Here is a 26,659-nt window from a genome sequence, read left to right as displayed (position 1 = left end):
TTAATTCTGATTAATGTCATAAATCAAAAAACTTGATTATTCATGAGAAGTTTTTAAAGTATAAAAATATAATATAATGTTTCAAAAATAAATATCAAGCCAGTTAATGAACTTTTTACTGTGCAACAGATATTTTTAGGTAAAACCTGAAGGTTTTTTCTCCATTTGAAAAATATTAGTTTATTTAAAAAAATAATTAAACAATACCTTTTCTTCAAAATGCAAAAACAACACTTTCTGCCCTTTAGCGGGTAAATATAAAGTTAAAAATATGCCTCTTTTGCTGGGATATAGTCCATTTTCTGGGTATTCCGAAAACATGCACAATTGAAAATTGACGATTTTTGATTTATGACTTTCTTGAAAGGAGTGAGCGATGTGTGCTATGATTTAATTTTCATTTGTTTCTGCTTGCAAATGTCGAAATGGCATAAAAAAACAGAAATTTTCCACTAACCATCTGAAATTGTTCATTCCTGTATTACCTGTGAAACTGGATTTTTATTATTGGGTATAAAATTGTATTTCTTGACATACCTATAGAAAAGCTACGCTACAATATGATAGGTCTTACAAAAAGTCTCCGCGGTTTTATGACACTAGTTGGTATTGATGCCTATATATGGGACAACACTCAGACAATTATTTCATATGAACATGTGCTTAAAAGGTGACATTTCATTTCTTGAATGTTTTTCGCAGATACTTTGTGGCACATTTTATGAACTTTGTTAAATTAAACAACTTTGTTTTAACCACTTTTTTATTATTAAAAACCTACCGGTTGCGACAAGAACCATTTAGAATTTTTTACGGAATGTGTGAAAGTTTTTGTAAGGGAATGTAATTAATAATGTATTTTAATGTTTTTTATGTTTCAAAAAAATCCGGGTAACGAGTGTTTCGCTTAATGAGTAAGATGCTGAAACAAATTATGATCGTTATAAGAGGTTTCACTATATTTACCAATAAATTGTATGTAAATATTAAAACGTTTTTTCTTCCTCTAGAACCAAAGGCGTAACGGGAGACGTCCTAGTGAACGGGCAGAAAAGGAACCTCGAGCAGTTCAAATGGCAGTCTTGCTGCATCACCCAGGACTCGGCCCTACTCCCACTCCTTACCACCAGGGAGACAATGAGCATCGCTGCAGATCTGAAGATGCCAGACAAAATTTCCAGAGAGCAGAAACAAAAAATTGTAAGCATCTAAATAAAACACACATTCAACCATCATCCGCACCCGATGGTGCATAGGGCACTGCATCATATACACGCAGTGTTATCTTGATCTTTAACACATAAGATACTTATCGAATTATGTTTACATTCTGAGAAAACATGACTTTTGATTGTTTTATGAGGCTTATAATTTGATCAGTTATTTTATCCACAAGATGTTAGGTAAAAATATTTAGACTTCCATATTCTTCTTCGTCTATATTTAGATGACAAAATTTAAAAACACCTCCATGAAGAGAAATCCGGATTTGTGAGCAAGGATTAGACACACCCAACTTGATGTTTATATTATAATTATTTTTCAATTCTTGACAAATCATTTGCGTATGTCATTACCATTTCAAAATATGTACATTTTGAATAAAACGCCATCGAAAATTGTTTACCATGAATTTTTACATAATCGCTCACTCCTTTCAAGAACGTCATAAATCAAAACACTTGATTTTTCAGGAGAACGTTTTTAAAGTATGAAAATATAACACAACGTATTGAAAATAAATATTAAGCCACCTATTGAACGTTTTACTGTGCAACAGATTTTTTAGGTAAAACCTGAAGGTTTTTCCTCCATTTGAAAAATATTTAGTTTATTTAAAAAAATAATTAAACAATACATTTTCTTAAAAATGCAGAAACAAAACTTTACCCTGTAGCAGGTAAATATTAAGTTTAAAATATGCCTCTTTTGCTGGGATATAGTACATTTTTTGGGCATTCCGAAAACAAGCACAACTGAAAATTGACGAATTTTGATTTATGACGTTCTTGAAAGGAGTGAGCGATATGTTTATTCAATGCATTGTCTTTTTATTGGGATGTATATTATACATTGTGCCAAAAGAGACTTGATGATTATTTTCGTAATGTATGATTCAGGCGATGTAAGTATACTTCAGGGTTGCTCATAGCACCCTCAAACAATGATCAATGAAACTACAACATTTGGATTGTGTCCAAATACTTGTTCACAAATCTGGATTATCTCCAATCATAGGAGTTATTTTTCATATTATTTTTTGACATCTCATCAAAGATGAAGAAGAATATGCAAGTCTGGGCATTTAAGGGGCTGACGACCGTCATAGGCTGGTTTAAGTGATCACTTTACACACGTGTAACATTCACCAATTCTACCCATTATTGATAACCACACTACTCAGATCCTTGGAAGTTCTATATATATATATATATATATATATATATATATGAACCAATTTCGAAACACTGTTCTTGAATCACTAGAACTTTACTAGAGACATGTATTAATGAGATGAAAAGAAGCTTTGTAATAATGTCAATAATGGGTAGAATTAGTGAATGTTACACGTGTGTAATGTTACAAGTGATCACTTAAACCAGCCTATGGCGGTTGTCAGCCTCGTAAATGCCCAAACTTTCTTCTCATATTCTTCTTCATCTTTCTTGAGATGTCAAAAAATAATATGAATATTTTCTCTGTGGGAGTCCATTTCGGAACTGAATTATTATTCCTTTGCTTCGCCTCTTCTACATTCATCTCCTCATACATACCCGACGATTATTACGATTATTACAATTGTTCTAGTTGGTTATAATATTCAGATGATAATAAAAATTAGAAAATATTTTAACATGTCTCATATTCTATATAACCTCACTTGAACGTATGACTATTCAGGTATAAAAGGGTTAAATCATTTATAATGCAAATTTAAAATAATACACTATTGAATAATCCATTTCTCATTTTTTGTTTGATGTGTTTCTGTGCTTTGGAACTTGTGGTTTTATGTATGTTACCATAAAGTGTCTAAACGGTGATACACTTGGCTCATATGCTTAGCTCCAGTTTACTCTGCAGCTGTCTAGTGCTTTTGCAACAGGCATCTACACCCTGGTTATTAGTTATCGTGTTTCTAGGTGACGGATATAGCTGACCTCTTGGGCCTACAGAAAGCCTTGGACACCAGAGTTGACAAGCTGTCGGGGGGTGAGACCAAGAGGCTGTCCATCGGAGTGGAACTGGTCACCAACCCTCCCATCATGCTGTTTGACGAGCCCACCAGGTACTTGGAAAAGAATTGATTTGGAGTAACCAGTTGTCTGCGATTCGCAAGAAATAATAGTCTTCATATACCCATTGTTGAGTTGGATTATAATTGCATAATGAAGCGGCTAAAATGGCAAACTGGATTTGATAATTTTTTACATATAGTTAAGACTTTAACAAAGAAATCGGTACATAATATTCATATTTTTCAATATAATATCAACGGGAATACCTTATCATATGTCCAGATGATTAAAGATTTGGGTATCATCTTTGATGATAAATTGTCATTTGCAGCTCATATCAATGATATGGTAAACAAAGCGTCTAAAACTTTTGGTTTTGTGATTAGGGCAACAAGGGATTTTAAATCTATTGATGCATTGAAGTCCCTGTATGTTGCCTTAATTAGAAGTCAGTTGGAATACGGCTCCACAGTCTAGTCTCCTAATTATGCTATATACGCTGACAGCGTAGAGAGAGTAAAACACAAGTTCCTTAGATACATTCATTTTAAACTAAATATACCCATTGTTGAGTTAGATTATAATTGCAAAATGAAGCGGCTCAAATTAATAAATCTTAGTGATATAAGGGTAATTACTGATTTCGTCCTGATATATTCTTAACAATTTTTTGGACAGCCCTGATCTCCTAAATCAAATAAAGCTTAGCGTGTGTCCAAGAGGTACTAGGCAAAAATCTGTATTTGCGGTATTTGTACATAATGCAAACTATGCCATGTTCTCTCCGATTCCGCGGCTTCACATGTTGGCCAATGCTTTTGATAGTATAGATTTATTTAATACGTATATTGTTATCCACCTTGAAGTCTGTACTTTCTCAGCATTTCTTCTCCATGTTATAATGGATAAATTTAAACGTTGTGTTTCACTCTCTCTCTCGCTGTTTGCTGATAGTGTGTGACTGAGACGTGTATTTACCAGTGTTTACTATTTGTTAATTTATTATTACTTTATGTTTAAGACTTTTTGTTTCTCTATTAGTGTATTCATTAGTGTATTTTTATATTTGATATTGTACAATATATGTATTATGTTAAAGGCTTTAGCCGTTCAATAAATAAATAAAAATAAAAATTAAATATGCAACATTTATAATTCTGCCCATGTTTGACAACCACGCTACTAAAATTTTTGGAATTCGTAGATATAACATTAATCTTATGACACAGTATATACGATTTTACAACAGCCATCTATGCTGGATTCAGAAAGCTTTTTATTAGGCAGAGACGCTTTTATTTAGTAAAAATTATGCAGCTAGTAAATTTATCACTTATTTTCATTCACAACAATTTGAGTGTGTCCAAATACAAATGAAAAATGTTTCCAAAAACATTTTTCATTTGTATTTGGGTGGTAGAGTTGAGAGAGAAGGAGCGTGATGGTTCTTCTTCAACCTTCTATCTTTCACTGCTGGATCTTCTTCCGTACCCTTCAATTTTTTTCAGTCTGTTGCTGCTTGCAGCCAATTTCTACCTAATTTCTTGAATGTTTTTCGCAGATACTTTGTGGCACATTTTATAAACATTATAAAATTACATTGTCCGCCTCCGTAGTGTAATGGTCAGCACGCTCGGCTACCGTTCTGGAGGTCCCGGGTTCGATTCCCAAGGGGGGTAAAATAAATATAAGTGATTTTTTCACTGTAATATTTATTCAATATTACCCTGGACTGGTACCTGAAGCGGAAGGCTGATCACCTTTCCTTCATGTGCAAACGATCAAGATAACACTGCGTTTATATGACGCAGTGCCCTATGCACCATGCACCGTTTTTATTTTATTATTATTTCCAACTTTTTCATTATTAGTACACTTTAACCTACCGGTTTCAATAAGAACCTTGTCATCATCAGGGTTTATTGAATTCTAAAACATTAAAATACTCATAATTTATTACATTCCCTTATCAAAAACTTCCACACTTAGTAATAAAAAAGTGGTTTACCCTCATTGCATGATTTTTTTCATTTTAAATAATAAAGAAAAATCTATAGTATCTTACTCTAAACATTAGAGGAAAACAAATAAAAAATAATGATAAACTTTTTACAAAGAAAAATCAAGAACACGTTTATGTTTCAATTTTGCAACAACATACAATGATTATCTATATGAGATATTGATATATGTTTTAACACTAACTTTTGGCTATGTAACAATTTTGATACATGATGCAGCGAAGGGTTAAAACAAAGTTTAATTTTATAAAATTTCTACCTCCCAGCATGGGACCATATATTTTGAGGTACTCTGACGTCTCTTTTATTCTCCCAAGGTCTCTCAAAATCTCAAAGTCTCTGAAGATATCGCTCACTCCTTTCAAGAATTTCATAAATCAAAAAACTTGATTTTTCAGGAGAATGTTTTTAAAGTTTAAAGATATAATACAATGTATTAAAAATAAATATCAAGCCGCTTATTGAACTTTTTACTGTGCAACAGATCTTTAAGTAAAACCTGAAGGTAAAAAACCATTTGAAAAATATTATGTGTATTTAAAAAATAATTAAACAATACCTTTTCTTCAAAATGCGAAAACAACACTTTCTGCCCTGTAGCGGGTAAATATTAAGTTAAAAATATGCCTCTTTCGCTGGGATATAGTACATTTTCTGGGCATTCCGAAAACATGCACAACTGAAAATTTACGATTTTTGATTTATGACGTTCTTGAAAGGAGTGAACGATAACTCAAAAATGTTGGGGTCACCTTGTAGGTTCCTGTCTCGCCCATGGCCACTGAGTCAATGTGATGAGTGAAGATTAGTTAGTTTTTTACTGTTTTTTTTTCCTCCAGCGGTCTTGACAGCGTGTCATCCTGCCAGATAGTGTCACACTTACGCGGCCTTGCTAGAGAGGGTCGTAACATCATCTGCATCATCCACCAGCCATCTTCCCGTATCTTCGACATGTTTGACGACATCCACGTCATGGCGAATGGCCGCATCGTCTACGGGGGCCCCGTGAGCGACATGCTGTCAGCGTTTCAGTCGGCTGGCTTCAAATACCCTCAATACTACAACAGAGCAGATTTCGGTAAGCAGAATGGACTGACATTTTGGGTTTGTCAAAAACCTTGTTCACAAATCTGGGTTTCTTCACTTAGGGAGTTATTTTTACAACATTTTGAGTGTGTCCAAATACTTGTTCACAAAATCTGGAATATAAGAGTTAATATAAGAGTTTCTGCTTAATAAAAAGCTTCTTTACATCTCGCGATTAGTGATTCAAGAACAAGGTTTCCAAATTGGTTCATAAATATAGAACTTCCAAGAATTTGAGTAGTGTGGTTGTCAATAATAGGTAGAATTGGTGAATGTTACACATGTGTAAAGTGATCACTTAAACCAGCCTATGATGGTCTTCAGCCCCGTAAATACCCAGACTTCCATATTCTTCTTCATCTTTGATGAGATGTCAAAAAATAATATAAGTTATTTTTGCATTTTGACATTGTAGATGAAGAAGAATATAGATGTCTGGGTATTTACAGGGCTATTGATCACCCTATACATGTGTGATATTCACCATTCTAACGATGATTGACAACCACACTACTCAAAATTTTCAAAATAAGCTGCATAATTTTTTTTAAAAATGTTTTCCGACATCTCGCAGCATGTTAAATAATCTAGTAAGGATCATGTATATGTCTAAATACACCTAATGGAAATATGGCTCCCATGAACTCAAATATGAAGCGTCGAGAGATTTACAATATATGTAGGAGCTCCAAAAATTTGAGTTGTGTGGTTGTCAATCATGGGTAGAATGATAAGTGTTACAAGTGCGTCAAGTGATCACGTAACCAGCCTATGATAGGTCGTAAGCCCTGTAAATATCCAGACTTCCATATTCTTCTTCATCTTTGTTAAGATTTTAATATAAATAACTCCTAAATGAAGCAACCCAGATTTATGAACAATGATTTGGACACACTCAAAATAATGTGACCTACCTGTGCATGATTGTCATTGGTGTTTTGATTTTTTTTCAAAATTTACATCACTTTTCTCATGACTAGATTTATTTTGAGTTTACGTTACTATACTTTATGTCTTTCTATGTAGTGTAATGGTCAGCACGCTCGGCTGTCGTACTGGAGGTCCCGGGTTCGATTCCCAGGGGGGGTCAAATAAATATTAGTGATTTTTTCACTCTAATATTTATTCAATATTATCCTAGACTGGTAACTGAAGCGGAGGGCTGATCACCTTTTCTTTGTGTGTTAACGATCAAGATAACACTGCGTTTATATGAGGCAGTGCCCTATGCACCATTGGGGTGCGGATAAGGGTTCAAATGAATTACTTTACTTTAGAAAAATGATGTTTTGACATCCAAAATCGTTAAAAATACATTTTAACCAAAATTGTTTAAATAAATTTATAATGTGATTATTTATTTACCCTGTTTGATTCTTGAATAATGATTGTTTAAAAAAATATCATTTAATATTTTCAATATACTGACCATTGGCAGACATCGCGCACAGTATGAAAAATCTCCAGAGATGTCTATACATTGACAAAAGAATATTGCCTTTTAATTTTAGTATTAAACCCTTTCCGGTCCCCCAAAATTAAAAAAAATCTAGGTAGACAGTTACATTCCAATTGGAAAAAAACTTTTGTCCTTTGCTCCACATACTGTTGTAATAGATACGAGTGACAAATATCTAAGCTTTAAATCTAAATAAATAATACTAATGATGAAAAAAATGTCGATTAACATCCGACATGGGACCTAAGAGGAAAAAATTGATGTCTAATGAGATTCGACATTGGACCAGTAAGGGTTAAAAATAAGTCGTTAGACACCAAATTTAGTGTACGTTTGGATTATTTTCAGCGCTGGAAGTGGCTAGTCACCAACTAGATGGAGATCTTAATTTTTTAATGACAAAAGCTCAGAGACAGAATTCCGTATCCCATGGATCTAACTTGGAGGAAAATACCCATGAAAAAGGTAAATCAATCGAATAAACAGTTTTATACATACTTATTTACCAGTGTGCAAAGGAAGCGAGGAGTGTATGTCAGGAAAGAAGAGTGTGGCATTCCTTCCTCTCTATCTACTCCTGCGGAGAAACGGTGTAATGGTAGTAGCAGTAGTACTATAAGTAGTATTTAACAGCACATGTAGACTCACTTTTACTTTGCAAAACAATGTTACTCACGGAAAAGTCCGAATCAACAAACATTTTTGACAAAAGGAACGAATATAATGCGCTTATGCAAAAAGTTAACAAATTAACAGTGCACAGGTTTGTTGTTTTGAAATATAACCGTTATTCAGCCATGAACACGCTACGCATGTCCTGAACACAAAGTGAATGGTACTTATGGACACAGTAAAGGTGATTTTCAATATAAAACAGATGGCATATATGGACACGCTAGGCGTGTTCTTAAACACAAGGTGGATAGTATATATGGACTTGCTAGGCGTATTCTTAAACACAAGGTGGATGGTATATATGGACACGCTAGGCTTGTTTTTGGGCAAAAAGTTGATGGTTCATATGGACAAGCTAGTCGTGTTCTTGAGCACAAAGTGAATGGTACATATGGACACATAAGGCTTGTTCTGAAGTACATTGTGGGTTGTATTTATAGACAAGCTAGTCGTGTTCTTGAGCACAAAGTGGATGGCACATATGGACACGCTAGCCGTGTTCTTGGGCACAAAGTGGATGGTACATATGGACACGCTCGGCGTGTTCTTGAACATAAAATGGATGGTATATATATGGACACGCTAGGCATGTTCTTGAGCACAAAGTGAATGGTACATAAAGACGTGCTAGACGTATTCTATAGCACAAAGTGAATAGCACATATGGACAAGCTAGTCGTGTTCTTGCTTTTTGTCCGCCTCCGTGGTGTAATGGTCAGCGTGTTTAGCTCCCGTGCTGGAGGTCTCAGGTTCGATTCCCAGGGGGGGTGAAAATAAATATTAGTGATTTAACACTGTAATTTTTATTTAATATTACCCTGGACTGGTACCTGAAGCGCAAGAGTGATCACATTGCCTTCATGTAAGTAATGATCAAGATAACACTGCGTCAATTTGATGCAGTGCCCTATGCACCATTAGGTGCGGATAAGGGTTATAAGTAAGTAATAAGTAAGTCGTGTTCTTGAGCTAAAAGTGGATGGTATATGTGGACACGTTAGGCATGTTCTTAGCACATCTTGTGTTGTAGATGAAATTATGATTTGGTAAAACATTACATATTTTGCAGATTTTGCTGTCCGTGATGGTAGTAGCGGTGTTTCGTCGGATTACAATGAAGACAACAATAAATGCGCGGTTATAACTGTTGAATTAAATGATGTTACTGAAAAACATGTACAAGCATACGCTATATCAAGATGGAAGCAGTTCTGTATTTTATTTAAGCGATCTGTTATTTGCACATTAAGAGACGTGGTAAGTTGTTTGTAATATACTAATATCTGCTTTTAGCAAGATTAGCCCTCTCAACCAGTAACCATTTGCCTGATTTGCTAATACCACATACGGGCCAGAAATCAGAAAGGATCATCCATACATCTAAATAAAATGATCTCTGCTAAATAGAAGTCTTCTAAACTAACTCAAGAACGAAGTGTCATGAGATTTATAATACATGTCGCTCACTCCTTTCAAGAACGTCATAAATCAAAAATCGTCAATTTTCAGTTGTGCATGTTTTCGGAATGCCCAGAAAATGTACTATATCCCAGCAAAAGAGGCATATTTTTAACCCAATATTTACCCGCTACACGGCAGAAAGTGTTGTTTTTGCATTTTGAAGAAATTGTATTGTTTATTTATTTTTTTAAATTTACTTAATATTTTTCAAATGGAGAAAAAACCTTCAGGTTTTACCTAAAAAGATCTGTTGCACAGTAAAAAGTTCAATAAGTGGCTAGTAATTAATTTTTAATAAATTGTATTATATTTTCAAACTTTAAAAACGTTCTCCTGAAAAATCAAGTTTTTTGATTTATGACGTTCTTGAAAGGAGTGAGCGATGTATGAGTTCCAAAAATTTGAGTAGGTAGTAAAGTTGTCAATGTTGGGTAGAATGGTAAATGTTACATGTGTGTAAAGTGATCACATAACCAGCCTATAACAAGTTGTAAGCCCTGTAAATACCCAGTCTTTCATACTTCTATGTATTCTAATGTAATTCATCTATTTATGTATTCAAAATATAAAAAGCTTACTTGCTTTTGCTACACTTACATGTCCACGTATTGAAGAGATTTTTCATTTATGCAATGGCTAATTGAAGAGGATTTTGAAACTTTTACTACATCGAGAAATTTACTATATATATATTCATTACATCAAAGTTTTACTCGACTTACATTCTGTATTACTTTTTTTTCTCTTTTGCAGCAATTTGCTCAGATTAGAGTACTAATGCACATCCTGATAGGTGTTATACTGGGAGCATTATACTATCAAATAGGTGATGAAGCATCTAAAGTCATCAGCAACACCGCCTTTCTTTTCTTTCTTCTTCTGTTCATATTCTTTGCCAACGCGATGCCTTCAGTGCTATCATGTAAGTTACATTTATTTGATTACTTTGAATTTAAACCAAATATACAAATATTATAGGGAAAGAGATGAAGATGAAGGATCTATTGTTTTACAATACTGTACTGGGATTGTTACAACATTGCATATATTCAACTTATTGATATACATCCATGGGTGTATCAAAATGCAATATATGAGACTAAACGGTGTTTGATAGATGTTCGATAAAAAAGACAGAAGGGTGTGGTGTTCTGTTCTCTCTCTCTGTGCCTACTCCTACAGATTTAGTTTGTTTAGTTTGGTCTCAACTTGAAATTAAAACATTTTTTTGTCCAAAAACTCAATTCCTTTTGTACAAAAAAATAGATGCTTCATCTTTGTTAAGAAACCAATAATACATATCATCCTAAAAGTGAAATCTATACCATTTGAGTGCAGATAGGGGTCAAAGAAGAAGAAGAAAAAATTGTTTAATTGTACTTATAGGTTTTTGTTTTCAGTTCCACAAGAAGCGGCCGTGTTTCAAAGAGAATCTTTGAATAACTGGTACTCCACATCAGCATATTATTTTTCAAAAATTATAGCCGACTTACCGTTACAGGTACTTATATTCAATTATCTCACCCTAGATATTTCCTACGTCTTTCTGCCTTTGAGGCAGTATTTTACAAAAATGGCACTATAAAAATGAATATGTAGCAATATGCACTTCTCATTTATGGTCACAGTAGTGGTTGTTATAGTCACAAAGCTCATTTTTGTTCATCTATCAGAAAGGTGTGCTTCTGACAATTAACATACACCACTTGATCAAATCGATACTGATGATGTGTAAAGAATATTATGTATTGAATATATAAAAGAAAGAAAATTATAGAGTAAACGCCGTTAAAGCCTTTAGACGAATGTGTGAAAAATCGATGTATGACATAATTAAAAAATGAGACAAAAGTAAAAAATAATAAGGAAGGCTTTTTGAGAGGGTTTAGATGTGTTGCAAAAGATGATTGTTGTTGACTAATGTTGTTCAAAATACTGAAGGGCGGTTGCAACAACTTCTAGTCCCACACCAAGTGATAACTCACCCGCCAAGGTGTGTTTGAGTTATCCGGACTGCCAGGATATTGAGTGCCGAGTTTTTGAAACTCTACTGTAGCAGTTTTTATTTTGAGCTAGTATTATTTCATGCCTCAGATAAAAAACCTTGTAACATTTCATGTCATGGTGACATCTTATAGTTACAAAGCACATTTTTGATGTTCTTTGACCACATCAGCTGCTAATGCAACCATAAATCTGCCACTGTGGCTATATCAGCTGCTACTGTGAGCATATTAGTTGCCACTGCGGCTGCATTAGCTGCAACCGCGACAAAAAATGCTACACTGGTTCCTTTACCTCGGTGAATTATTAACTTTGATTTATTACAACTTTACACTTTGCAGATCCTGTGCCCTTCGATATTCATGATGGTGTCATATTTGATGACAGGCCAACCCATAGAAGGATGTAGAATTGGAATGGTGTGGGCTGTTTGTGTCCTATTTACAGCCATATCACAGGGCTGGGGACTTGTCTCAGGAGTGGCTTTTAACCCCCAGGTAATTTGAAATGTGTATATTTTAATGCTACATCCTTAATTTAACAACTATCTCATAAACTAACTATTATTAAGCCTACTATATGTCAAAATCATCACACTATCAAATTTCGAAGTCCTGTCATCATCATTGCTATATCAACATAGATGTAGAAGAATATGGACAACAGGATATTTACAGGACTCACGTGTCAATGACTGGTATAGGTGATCAGTTTAAAATCTGTAACATTCACCGTTCTACCTATGAATGACAAACACATTACTCAATTTTTGAATTCATGCTTCAAATCAAAAGATCAACAGCATGTTATTTATCGGCAACATCGTTTTTATGAAAATTGTGAAAAAGAGATTAGATACTCGGAAAATATCCAATTTTTTTATTATTTAACATTACTTTTTTTACACTTTTATAAAAATAGGAGTTGTGTGTATTATAGTTTACTGAACTAACATACTAATTATTAAAATTTTGCTTTACAGATGGCACTGTTTGTGCTACCAGCGATGACCATTCCAATGCTGATGTTCTCAGGGTTCTTCATCAGATTCGACGAACTTCCAGACTACATGTATTACTTTTCATACATCTCTTACTTCGGTTACGGGTTTGAGGCTATCATGCAAGCGGTGTACGGATACGACCGGCCACTCCTCAAATGCTCCGACATCTACTGCCATTTCATGAAGCCCAACAAGTACCTGGATGAACTTGGGATCAGGTTCACCTACACTAGTGATATGATATTTCTCTGCGTATTCATTGTACTTATATACTGCACACTGTATGGGGTTTTAAAATTCAGAGTTTGGAAATCTAGACAGTAAGATTACTATTATAGGTTTCTCAAATCAAGAAACATCTATCGTTTTTATACAAAAGAAGATGGAAGTCTGAGGATCTCCTATTTTATGACTTAGCATGCTTCCATCTTCTTTCGTATAAAAATGATGAATATTTCAACTCAAATAGAGATACCTATAATATTGATATATCATAAGAGTGAATAATCCAGTGCCTGGTAAAATAAATAAAAACAAAAGTTAAGGTTATTTACTAGCTATACCTGGCCACGTGCTGTGGTTCAATCTGGTTAAATGAAAACGAAAAGAAAAAAGGGACAGTGCACATTTATAATAAATTTAATTTCACAATGCTTGTGGGTATATAATATTTTAACAGCTGTCAAAAAACATGCTGTCTGGCATGAGAAATGTTTAGTATGGTGTGTTGCTGTTATGTTCAACAGATGGTAAGTTGCACACGGAAGAGTTCTCTCAGAAAGTTTTCTCCCTGTTAATATTAAGACTGTTAATATTTTAATATACAATGATGCCTCGCATAACATATTTAATTTGTTCCAGGATCAAATTTGTTATTATAATTTTTTGTTATGTGAAACGCTATTAATAAATAATTCATATAAACAATTCGTTCTGTAGCATAAAACTTGGTGCTGTATAAAAAAAGATGCATTTACTTTTTAGTCAGACTCAGATTTAGTAGAGATTACTAAGTTTTGAATATTAAAAGCATTAACTTTGTGGATCATATTGAGATTACTAAGGCTTACAGGGTCATATCTTCTTGTTCCATTCTTTTGCTTCTTAGCTGCTGGCTTCTTGAAAAACCTTCCAAGGTGGTCTGTTTCTTCCTCTTCTTCAACATATGCCGGAAATTACGGGCAAGGGTGTCATTGTAGAGATTGTTGACCCTATTGACTTCAGTTGAGTGTTGGTAAACCTCTGAACCTCCCTCCATTTGAGCTGGATGTCCTCGCTGCCAGCAGTTGAGATTGGTTGATTTCATAGCTCCTCATCATTGTCAGATTAAGCTTCCCTTTGAGCTTCATCATATTACTGGACTAGAAATGCTTTGAACTCTTCAGTTGTCAGCTCTTCTTGGTGTCCGACCTAAGAATGTTTGAGCCTCAAAATGAAATACGATACAGTTCGCTGTGTGAAGCGAGATTCGTTGTGTGAGTCGCGTAATAGACTAATGGAAAGCTTGTTGTACGCGGCATTGTTATATGAGCCATCACTGTATATCATGATGAAAGTTATATCTGATGAATGTTACATTTAAGAACACACCTAACCTGATTAAATTTAATGTAATTTTTAGAGTAAAGTTATTTATTTTAATAACTTTTATTTTATAAATATATTTTTTAATGTTATGTAATATACATATATGACATATGAACCTTTAAGAGGGTTATATACAGCACCTCAAGGTTTGGAATAAACACTCTTTCTACTCACCCTATGCATACAAATATATCATACTGAGATTATGTTCATTGATATATTACATTCAATAAAAAATATTTGTAAAAATATTCAATAGAATAAAAAAAAAATTTATTACAAAAAAAAATTCCCGTAACATCTTATGTTGAGAACCTCTGAGATGCTATAAAAAAGGTTATAAAAAGGGTCATAAATGGGTATTTTGTTTAAAAAATTATTTGGTGCATTGTAAATAAGATAACTTGAGGATTTCTTTACCAACTTTTTAAATAATATCCCAAAGGTATGGCAGTATATTCTTACCTGTAATTTATTTTAATTTTAAGACTATTTGATATATTTCATTGTTGAGAAATAAGTCAAACATTTTGTACTTTTATATAAAATAAATTACAGAAATATATAAAATAAGTGTTTTTTTATACCATAAATATACCAAAGAATAAGGAATGGACAAATCAGTGTAACCAATTTCACTGAATCAATGTGAGACAGTTCCTTCTGATTTTTTATCATTCCGTTATTAGTCAAACCTAGATCTATACAGTCAGAACTCATTTATCGCTATTTCAATAAAAAAGTCATTAATAGCCGAAGCTAATTTTTCAACAAGAAAGCATAGAAGATAGTGTCATTTATATAATAAAATAAGAATGAAAAATGACAAAATTAGGAGCACAACCAGAGAAGCAGATATCATGGATCGCGTTGCAAGACTGAAGTTGTAATGGTAAGGATATGTTGCAAGACAAAACCTCGCAAGATAGACCCCTAAAATTTTAATATAGAGACCTTCGCAGAATAAGAGAGGCAACGGAAGACCGCAAAAAAGATGGTCCGACTACATTGAAATTGGATACGAACAGCAACCGACTGAGAGAAATGGAAGGATATGGTAGAAGCCTATACAGAGGTACCGCTCCTTGTAAAAAATGCACCCTCTCTAATAATTTTTAAGAAACGTTTGAGACATTACTTTCTTTCATTAGAATCCTAACTGTCCATCAAACCTCATCCCTTAGTTTTTCCCTCTACCTCCTTCCCTAAACTCCCTTTTCCCTTTGCCTTTCTTATTATCATCCATTTGTAATTTTTATTTTTTTAATGTCTAAGTATTAAGTTTTATCTACCCTCTGATTGTCTGCCTCCGTAGTGTAACGGTCAGCACGCTCGGCTACCGTTCTGTTGGTCCCGGGTTCGATTCCCAGGGGGGTTCAAATAAATATAAGTGATTTTCCAATGTAATATTTATTCAATAATACCCTGGACTGGTACCTGAAGCGGAGGGCTGATCACCTTTCCTTCATGTGTAAACGATCAAGATAACACTGCGTTTATATGATGCAGTGCCCTATGCATCATTCGGGTGCGGATAAGGGTTCGAATATAATATGAATATATATTTAGTTTGCGTATGTATAAGGAGATGTATGAACGTGGAATAGACGAAGAATGTTTGCAAAGACAGAATAGTGTGGCGTACTGTTCTCTCTGCCTAACCCTGCTAACGCAGTGCCCTATGCATCATTTGGGTGCAGATAAGGGTTTTACTACTATTACTACTACTGATTGTTTACAGCTATATATGGTATCAAACATTTTTAACAATATCACTAGTCTGTTTTTAATTGGTTGGAAGATATTACTTTTTAGCAATAAGCCTGCCAATGTACTTATTTCTTTTCTGTACATGAAGTTTAAATAAATAAATAAATATTTGTTGTTTTTTATGAAAATTTGGTGCGTATAGCATTGACAATGATACATAATTATGAATAATTAAAATAAACTAACCTCCCAGATACAGAAACCGCAGAAACTCACATTCGCAATTCTCGTTTTTAATAATTACACCACAAATTGTAACATGAAGAAATTGTTTCAACATTTTTCCGATAGATGTCGCACTTGACACCAAACCGATATTTTTCGTTTTTTTTATTAATATAACATTTTTTTATTCAACATCGATTGCAATATTTATATATCGCTCACTCCTTTCAAGAACGTCATAAATCAAAAATCGTCAATTTTCAGTTGTGCATGTTTTCGGAATTCCCAGAAAATGTGCTATTTCCTAGAAAAAGAGCCATATTTTAAACTTAATATTTACCCGCTGCAGGGCAGAAAATGTTGTTTTTGCATTTTGAAGAAAAGGTATTGTTTAGTTATTTTTTTAAATATACTAAATACTTTTCGAATTGAGAAAATACCTTCAGGTTTTACCTAGAAAGATCTGTTGCACAGTAAAAAGTTCAATAAGTGGCTTGATATTTATTTTTAATACATTGTGTTATATTTTTAAACTTTAAAAACGTTTTCCTGAAAAATCAAGTTTTTTGATTTATGACGTTCTTGAAAGGAGTGAGCGATATGTTATTATTTACATCGATCGTGTCTGGAGCCATGCAACGGATTGAAGCTCTTTGGCTATTTATTTAAATTTACAGTGAATTTATAGTGAAATTGTACAATGATAACTTTTATTGTGCAGGTACCATCTTGCGGTCAAATTTGGCACGGGGTGTAAGGACCCACTATTCAAATGAGGATTATCTATAGAGGTACTCACCCAAACGTTACATTCCTATTATAAATTATATCAGTAATCAGGAGTTCTAGCTTGTAAAATTGTTACGTTTTGGTGCGATTTGGTTTGACACGGGATTTGTCACGTTTTGTCTCAACTTTAATTAAGATTCCGATAGAATTCAGTAAACTAAACGGATTTGCATTTAAAGGATTTTTGTGCACAATTGAAATTGTAACTTTTTGATGAGGACCTATCATTTGGGTCATGCACACATTCGATAACTTACACGATTTGGCAACGTCGCATCAATTGACACGCGTCGCATACCTAGAGCAGTGATCTCCAAAATAAGGTGCGCGTATATCGACGGGTGTCCAAATCCTTGTTCATAAATATGAACAGATTTGTGAAAGGATTTGGACCCGTCCAAAAATGTTGCGAATAAAATGATCCGGTCAAATTATATGTGTCGGGTTGTGGTCCTGTGGTTAGTGTCGCGGACTCTTGAGTCAGAGTTTCTGGGTTCGAATCCACTCTTTCACAAATTGATTTATTTCTATTTTTAATAATGAGCCGCTTGGAATCACAGAAATAGTATAAAATTGAAGTATTTTTGTAAATAATAAAAACACAAATATCGCTCTTTTAAAAAAACATAAAAATGGAAAATCATGTTTAAGGCGTCTCCCAATATGTAAAATAATCCGGTTAGGATCTTGTACACGTTTAAGTAAAAGGATCTATGCTAATTATTATTATTATATATTTTATATTTTATTTTTAAATCCTTGCCTTTCAATAACTCTTTTCTTTTCAAAACAAAACCAATTTTTTTAGAGTTTTTATTAGAAAAAAACTTTTTTTTTCAATACAAAAACAAAGCAAGTAATTTTACGTTAATTATTACCTGGGTTTATAGAAAATTAGGTCGAGGGCTATCGAATATCCTACCTTAATATCTTATTTATTTATTTATGTATTAAAACCTCATTTACAGAAAAGAAATACTTATGTACATTGGCGGGCTTATTGTCAAAAAGAAATATCTTCCAACCAACCAAAAACAGACTAGAGATATTGATCAAAAATGTTTGATACCATATAAAGCTGTTTGCAATCAGAGGGTAGATAGTACTTGAACATTTTAAAAACATTACAAATTGATGATAATAATGAAGGCACAATAAAAAGGGAGTTTAGGGAAGGAGGTAGAGGGAAAAACTAAGGGAGGAGGTTTAATAGACAGTTAGGATTCTAATGAAAATATCAATATCTTAGACGTTTCTGTAAAAGTTATTAGAATTCTTACTCACTTATCAGAAGATTAAATACCATACCAGGGACATTTTAAAACATTTTTTTTAATTTGAAGATGATCCGTTCCCAGACTCATTGAGTAGGTGACACGACCGCATTCAACCAGGAAAAGATCTCGTGTTTTCCATCAACGACATCTCAATAACCACAAGTAGGGCCGGCGAGATATGATGCATCGCCAAAGGTATTTCTGAGATGACACTCCTGAGATGTCAACAGGAAACTACGATGACCAAATGTGCAAACATATAACAAGGATGTCATTATAACACCTATGTAATGCAGCACAAATAGAAATATTATTAAGAAGCTGCGTTCCCTCAGACGAATGTGTGGAAAATCGTTGTATGACAGAATTAAAAACGAAGATATTAGAAAGGAATGTGAGGCTGAACTAGAAATAATTGAAAAGATTAAGGCCCTGCATTCGTTAAGTCGCAACTTAATTTTCTATAAATCCAGGTAATATTTTACGTAATGATTTTTTTTTTAATACGCCGTTTTTGGATTCATAATATAAGTTTTTCCTCGAAATTATTATATCATTTTGAAAAGAAAAGAGTTATTGAAAGGTAAGGAGTTAAAAAATATATTAAAAAACATTTTTTCCATATAAGTATTCCCAAAAAAAAATCCTATATACATTCTTTAAAAAAAACGGGCATGAATAGACATGTGTCTTCTCCGGTGGAATGAATTTTGTGTTAGCGAATATCCCCTTAAGGAAAGGTTTTTATGTGGAGCGAATGGATAGCGAAAGAATGACTAAGAAAGCGTATTTGGCGAATGCGAACGGGAAAACAGATCGAGGACGCCCGAAAAAGACTTGGCACGACCAGATCAATCAGAACCTAAAGTCTGGTGGTGTCAATAGTCTACGTAATCGAAGGGCATATATGATTAGAAGTATGGATGTGAAGGAAGCTCGGAGTGTATGTTAGGACAGAAGAGTGTTGCGTTCCATCGTCTCTGCTTACCTCCGAGGTGAAACGGCGTGATGGTAGTAATATTAGTTATAATAAGTATAGCATGGAATCATACTTGTTGATTTTTAATTACCTAATGTCCAAGTGTCTCTAAAACCAAGCAACGGCTAATGCACCACCGCTTATCATGTTCCTACCTAGGCTCCAATATTATTTCATAGCTTATATCCAGGGGCGTGCATTCCATACAGGCAGAAAAGCAGTGCCTATCCAAACACAAAGACATATAAAAACGCAACCAGTACCTAGCCTACCTTAAGTAGTACCTAGCTTACCTCACAACCTAAATCTACTGCCTACCCTAGTAAGTAGTACCTAGCTTACCTCACTAGCCTAGCCTACCTCTACTGCCTACCCCAGTAAGTAGTACCTAGCTTACCTCACTAGCCTAGCCTACCTCTACTGCCTACCCTAGTAAGTAGTACCTAGCTTGCCTCACTAGCCTAGCCTACCTCTACTGCCTACCCTAGTAAGTAGTACCTAGCTTACCTTACTACCTACCCTAGTAAGTAGTACCTAGCTTACCTTACTACCTACCTCTACTGCCTACCCTAGTAAGTAGTACCTAGCTTACCTTACTACCTACCCTAGTAAGTAGTACCTAGCTTACCTCACTAGCCTAGCCTACCTCTACTGCCTACCCTAGTAAGTAGTACCTAGCTTACCTTACTACCTACCCTAGTAAGTAGTACCTAGCTTACCTTACTACCTACCCTAGTAAGTAGTACCTAGCTTACCTTACTACCTACCTCTACTGCCTCCCCTAGTAAGTAGTACCTAGCTTACCTTACTACCTACCTCTACTGCCTACCCTGATTAATTCGCTGTGCACGCCACTGCCTACATCTTCTTGTGAGTGGAGTGTGTGTGTGTGTAACAACACGGGTTTGAATAACAAATAATGAAAAAAAAAAACACTTTCAATTTTAAATTCACTGAATTATGTAAAAACAAAACAATAGCCCGAAAGATTTTCGTCGTTTCAAAATTACAATTTATAATTTGTAAGCGCGTATCATTTCGCAAAAACAACGATAATTTATTCTTCCTTCCGTAGGTGTTTATAAATAAAGCATAATGTTTTTGACTGACACAGATGATTTGAAAAAATTAGCATATGAAACAATACATTTAAAAAATAACATCTCGCTAGTACTATTTACCTGTTCAGAGCTTCGCTGTATATATATACAAAATGCAGTGTGAAACGATTGTGTTCTCGATATTAAGGCGGGATAATCGATAACCCGCAACATAATTTTCTTTAAACCCAGGTAACATCTAAATTAATTGAAATTTTTGCTTGTAACACCATTTTTTTATCAAAAAAAATAAGTTTTTCTTCAAAACATATATATATATATATATATATATATATATATATATATATATATATATATATATATATATATATATATATATATATATATACGAGTATATACATATGGTTTTGATAAGAAAAGAGTTTTTGAAAGGTAAAGAGTGTCCGCCCCCACGGTGTAATGGTTAGCGTGTTTAGCTACCGAGCTGGAGGTCCTGGGTTCGATACCCAGAGGGGGGCAAAAAAGTTGTTAAAGAAGCAAGCTTGATTAAGGCTCTCAGGAAGCATGCGGAGTACATGGCCAAGCCAACACCTATTCTCGGCGATTAGTACACGGCTGCTCTGGGCCCTTGTAAGGTGCCATGTTTCACAGCCGTATAAGAGAACAGGAGCAATGCAGGCATTGTATAGGCGTTATTTGGTCTTCACCGAGTATAGAGATAAAAATACCCGCTTTTAAGCTAAAGGTTGACTTTACTTTTAAAACCACATAAATATGACATTTCAGACTACTTAGTGTATTTTTCCAGTTTATAGAACGTTGAAAACCTTATAATACTGCATCATTAAGCCGAAATTGCATAATTGTTTTTTTTTTTGCCAGTACACCCACGATATATACATATTTGACTTTTGTACTCCACACTTGTGGCCTCTCGCGCAGCCAGTCACGTCGTGAATTGTATATTTGAGAGTACACCCTTAAGTTTTCAGGTATCGAGAACTGATAGGAACTCGGGTTATTGTTACCTCCGAACAAACGTTATTCAAAGGACACATTCAAGGATGTTTTTCTTTAAGTTTATTTGCGTAACGTCCTTTTGACATTGGATTCAACCCTCTGATACCGAATTAAACAGGACATTCTTCACGGTTTGAACACACACACTATTAATGGCATTATGTTTTTATTTTTTTATTTTATTATAATCCCAGTATGCATATAAGATTAAGCAATTAAATTCTTTCATTAATTGATTCGGCAGTTACTTTGTGGAAAAATCTATTAATTTTTGATTAATGTTTTACTTGGTAAATACCACTATTTCATAAAATCCACTATGACACGTGTTTCGATGCATTCCGTACGATGTTTGAAAATGATGCGGAATGCATCGAAACACGTGTTACAGTAGATTTTAAGAAATAGTGGTATTTACCAAGTAAAACATTAGTTAATAATTAAATTCTAATAAGGAGTAAATTATAACAAACTAACTAACCATCACGTCGCTTTTTCCTCAGGGGTATGCAGAGAGAAAATAACACCACGCAAATCTGTTTTTGCAAACAATCTTCGCCTCTTCCGCATTCACGGATCTCCTCGCACATACCCGCCGATCATTCCAACCCCTGTCCTGACCACGTCCTAGTACTTGAAATACTTTAATCATCCCAAGTTTTCCTCGATCTTCCTCTGCATTTATTTTCTATTAAATTTACTTCGTAAATTGGTTTTACCGTATTGTATTGCCTCATAATTTCCTCACTCATTCGTTCCACGTGACCAAGCCATGTCAGCGCACCTTTGATTTATCTAATGGTTTTTTTTCGTATACCGTTATTTCTTTATTTATGTTATATTTTTACCTTTTATTCTTTAATTTTATTTCATATAATGTATGTCACTCACTCCTTTCAACGACGTCACATATCAAAAATCGTACATTTTCAGTTGTGCATGTTTTTGGAATGCTTAGAAAGTGTACTATATCCCAGCAAAAGCGGCATAATTTTAATTTAATATTTACGCGCTACAGAGCGAAAAACGTTGTTTTTGCATTTTGAAGAAAAGGTATGGTTTAATTATTTTTTTTTAAATATACTAAATATTTTTCAAATGGAGAAAAAACATTCAGATTTTACCTAAAAAGATCTGTTGCACAGTAAAAAGTTCAATGAGTGGCTTGATATTTATTTTTAATACATTGTATTATATTTTTAATACTTTATAAACGATCTTCTGAAAAATCAAGTTTTTTTATTTATGACGTTCTTGAAAGGAGTGAGCGATATGTCATACGAACCTCACAAATTTCACCTCAAGGTTTGAAATAAAATTAATCAATACCAGACCAATTGGTATTTATTAAGTAAAAGTGCGTTTTTATACCATTGTCTATAAAAAAATAAATATTCTGGAAGGTAAAGGGTTAAAATAAGGACTCAAGGATGTGAAAATCCGGGTCAAAATTGGCTTCAAACAGGGGTACACCTTCATTAGGACCAATAAACAATACCTTTTTAGAAAACATGGGCGCAAGAATACCTTTTGGTCGTATAACATCGTTACCGACCAGCTCAGGATCCCAAAAGCCCTCAGGGCGAATGCCCCCTTACACTGCCTGGAACATCTTAAAAACATAGAGACATGCCATAGGGCGTTTGTGCACTACACGGAATTACACGAAATTTTACCGTCCGGCACGTCAGTTAGCATAACGGATGATTGGCTTGGATTAGCTTGTGCTTTTGTCCATCTTTCTTCGGATAGGTGCGTGAACACGTTGCGCGTAAATTCGATCACGCTTAACTGTCGTAGTCGCTTTCATTTTTCAAAACCGGACTGCCGGACGGTAAAATTCCATGTAGTGCACAAGCGGCTATACTTATTTTGTTTATAATTATATTACATATTTTGAGTGTGTTTAAATACTTGGTGTGAACCACGTGTGTAATGTGAATTACACAACGAAGGCGGACAGGATATTTTCAGGAGACGCAATTAAAGCACCATAATTTTGTTAGGCAGTCATATTGCTTTACGATTTTAGAATAATTGATGAGTGTCTTGGAAATATGTTAATATTAACAATTAATATATTTGCTTATATGTGGTTTTCTCCAGAATACATGTAATAATCGCACATTAACATAAATTTGAATTGTAACGTTGTTCTTCCAAATTAGCGATGTGTTTTCACATACATATAAGGTGTAGTAAGCAAATATTTACATAACAGCAAAATTATGATGTATAAAATGTGTTTCAGAATAACGTATGCATTCAGTTTTCATGTCACTCACATCAGGGTACCAGGATCGTATCCAGGTCAGAACACAAGCATAGCATGTACAGCAAGGTACAAAACATATCGCTCACTCCTTTCAACAACGTCATTTATCAAAAAACTTGATTTTTCAGGAGATCGTTTTTAAAGTTTGAGAGTATAATAAAATATATTAAAAATAAATATCAAGCCACTTTTACTGTGCAACAGATCTTTTAAGGTAAAACCTGAAGGTTTTTTCTCCATTTGAAAAAATATTTAGTAGGTATATTTAAAAAAAAATAATTAAACAATATTAATGCAAAAATAACACTTTCTGCCCTGTAGCGGGGAAATATTAAATTAAAAATATGCCGCTTTTGCTGGGATGTAGTACATTTTCTGGGCATTTCGAAAACATGCACAACTGAAATCCGACGATTTTTGATATATGACGTTGTTGAAAGGAGTGAGCGATATGCAGGTGTATATTTATTGTTATAATACACAGAGTAACCTCGGGTTGTGAATGCCTCTTCAACTAAAACGATTAATGTCTCTTTGTTTTTTAAATGATTTTCATCATGGGGGTAAAAAAATAATAATTTTCTGGACTTCGGAACAAAATAATCCATTTTGTATCGATTCTCGTGGGATAAAAATGATTTGGTGTACGAATAATTCTCGTTATCTACGAACTGTTTTACGGAACGAATTAAGGTCGCAACTCGAGGTTCCACTGTACTCTACATGGCTGACGATAAAGCCATTTCCAAGTAACGAACTCCTTCCAGTGTTCATAAAATTCAGGGAAACATTAGCAATTTACATACAAATGCTCATTGTCAAAGCATTTTATAAAATTTTGACACCCGCATGCTTTTCAGAAATTACTGTTTTTAGTATGTGTAAAATATTCACAGAATTTCGGCCTCCTAGGGCAGTAGTAACCACGTAGGATTCGTAATCCTTTAATCAGATTTGGTAATGCCTTATTTAGAAAATATGACAAGATGAATATGACAAATAAATGAACTACATTTCGCTCACTTTCAACACCGTCATAAATAAAAAAACTAGATTTTTCAGGAGATCGTTATTAAAGTTTAAAAATATAATAAAATGTATTAAAAATGAATATCAAGCCACTTATTGAACTTTTTACCGTGCAACAGATCTTTTCAGGAAAAACCTTAAGGTTTTTCTCCATTTGAAAAATATTTAATATATAAAAAATTATTAAACAATACCTTTTATTCAAATTGCAAAAATAACACTTTCTGCCCTGTAGCGGGTAAATATTAAGTTAAAAATATGCCGCTTTCGCTACGACATAGTACATTTTCTAGACATTCCGAAAACATGCACAACTGAAAATTGTCAATTTTTGATATATGACGTTGCTGAAAGGAGTGAGCGATATATGACAAATCATGATTAACATAAGATATTTATTCCATTGTATTTGTTTTTGGGGATCAACCTTATTAATTTATTATTTACTATAATTATTAAGACATATAAACTGAATATGCTGTAAATCTTTCTACATAATAAGCAAGGAGAATTATTGTAGGCACCTAATAAATACTTTTTTTTGACTTCTCAACATAGATGAAGAAGAATATGGAAGTCTGAACATTTACGGAGCTCTCGACCGTCATAGGCTTGGTCAAGTGATCACTTAACATACGTGTAGCATTGACTAATTCTACCCATGATTGACAACCACAATACTCATTTTTTTATTTAATTCTAATTGCCTTCAACTCGACTTCGGATCACCTCAGTTTTAATCAAAAACACGCCAAATGAAAATGATATAAACATTTTATTTGTCAACTAAGAAATTCAATTACATAACAATTTTGCAATATTTAATTATTTTAAATTGTAACATTTAAATGATCGGTGACCTGACCTCAATTTTGATAAAATTGTTTTTAAAAGAACATTAATCAAAGTGTTTAATGAAATGATAACCTAACGAAATTTCCCCGAAAAATGTCAATGCAATCGACAATGGTCGCAAATCACATCAAAATTATTAGGGTAGCTACATAACATTTTTTCCGATTTTGAATAACTGCCAAAAAACATTTAATTATTATAGTATTAAACAAGTCGTTTGTAATGAATTTATTATTAGATTAAAACCAATATTTTTAGCTTTTCCACTTTTTTTTATTTGACCAGCGACCGGGTTTCGTCGTTACCGACATCATCAGACTGGTGAGAGGCTATACAAATTGTTATGTTATATATAAAAGAAGGCAGGAGTTGATAACCATGATTTGATATAATTTTATTGAGAAATTAATTTCACTATAAAATTTCTCAATAAAATTATATCAAATCATGGTTATCAACTCCTGCCTTCTTTTATATATAACATAACAATTTGTATAGCCTCTCACCAGTCTGATGATGTCGGTAACGACGAAACCCGGTCGCTGGTCAAATAAAAAAAAAGTGGAAAAGCTAAAAATATTGGTTTTAATCTAATAATATATTAAAAATGCAATTCCATCACGAAGTGTCAGTGGATAATATAAATCTATTAAAAAGTTTGTAATGAAATAAAACTCAGTTCATTTACTCACTTATTCCACAAAGTTAATGCCGAATCAATAAATAATATATTTTGTACATTATGCCATAAATCCATTGTTTTTTCGTTCAAAATATTTGGTTATCTTAATTGCCAGTAGCATTAAATAACACGAAATATGCAGATTAAACGAGCATAGGTGTAATATGCCCCGTCCGCATATGTTATGCCCAATAATTATATGTACAATTGAATACCAACCAT

General features: G+C 33.7%; 1 protein-coding gene across 3 annotated transcripts in view; it reads left to right on the top strand.

The window, feature by feature from the left end:
* The window catches only part of LOC148312471 (ATP-binding cassette subfamily G member 4-like), a 36,273-nt gene extending 22,711 nt beyond the window's left edge, over window positions 1-13,562 (top strand). For 2 of the 3 annotated variants that reach the window (XM_088277119.1, XM_088277120.1), the window contains exons 5-13: window positions 1,011-1,200; window positions 3,144-3,289; window positions 6,100-6,338; window positions 8,154-8,270; window positions 9,550-9,737; window positions 10,695-10,863; window positions 11,342-11,442; window positions 12,287-12,442; window positions 12,928-13,562. In XM_088277119.1, the coding sequence (XP_088133245.1) occupies window positions 1,011-1,200; window positions 3,144-3,289; window positions 6,100-6,338; window positions 8,154-8,270; window positions 9,550-9,737; window positions 10,695-10,863; window positions 11,342-11,442; window positions 12,287-12,442; window positions 12,928-13,272 (1,651 nt within the window). In that variant the 3' untranslated portion in view covers window positions 13,273-13,562. Of the gene's footprint in view, window positions 1-1,010; window positions 1,201-3,143; window positions 3,290-6,099; window positions 6,339-8,153; window positions 8,271-9,549; window positions 9,738-10,694; window positions 10,864-11,327; window positions 11,443-12,286; window positions 12,443-12,927 lie in introns of those variants that run through there. The other variant, XR_015839220.1, reaches the window with a different exon arrangement.
* The last annotated feature ends 13,097 nt before the right edge of the window (window positions 13,563-26,659 follow it).

Source organism: Brachycentrus maculatus, unplaced genomic scaffold (genome assembly GCF_059751285.1).
Source record: "Brachycentrus maculatus isolate JH-2025_06_01 unplaced genomic scaffold, ASM5975128v1 h1tg000039l, whole genome shotgun sequence".
Lineage (NCBI taxonomy): Eukaryota > Metazoa > Arthropoda > Insecta > Trichoptera > Brachycentridae > Brachycentrus > Brachycentrus maculatus.
Note: the sequence above shows the minus strand (reverse complement) of the source record. Positions and strands in the feature narration are given on the sequence as shown.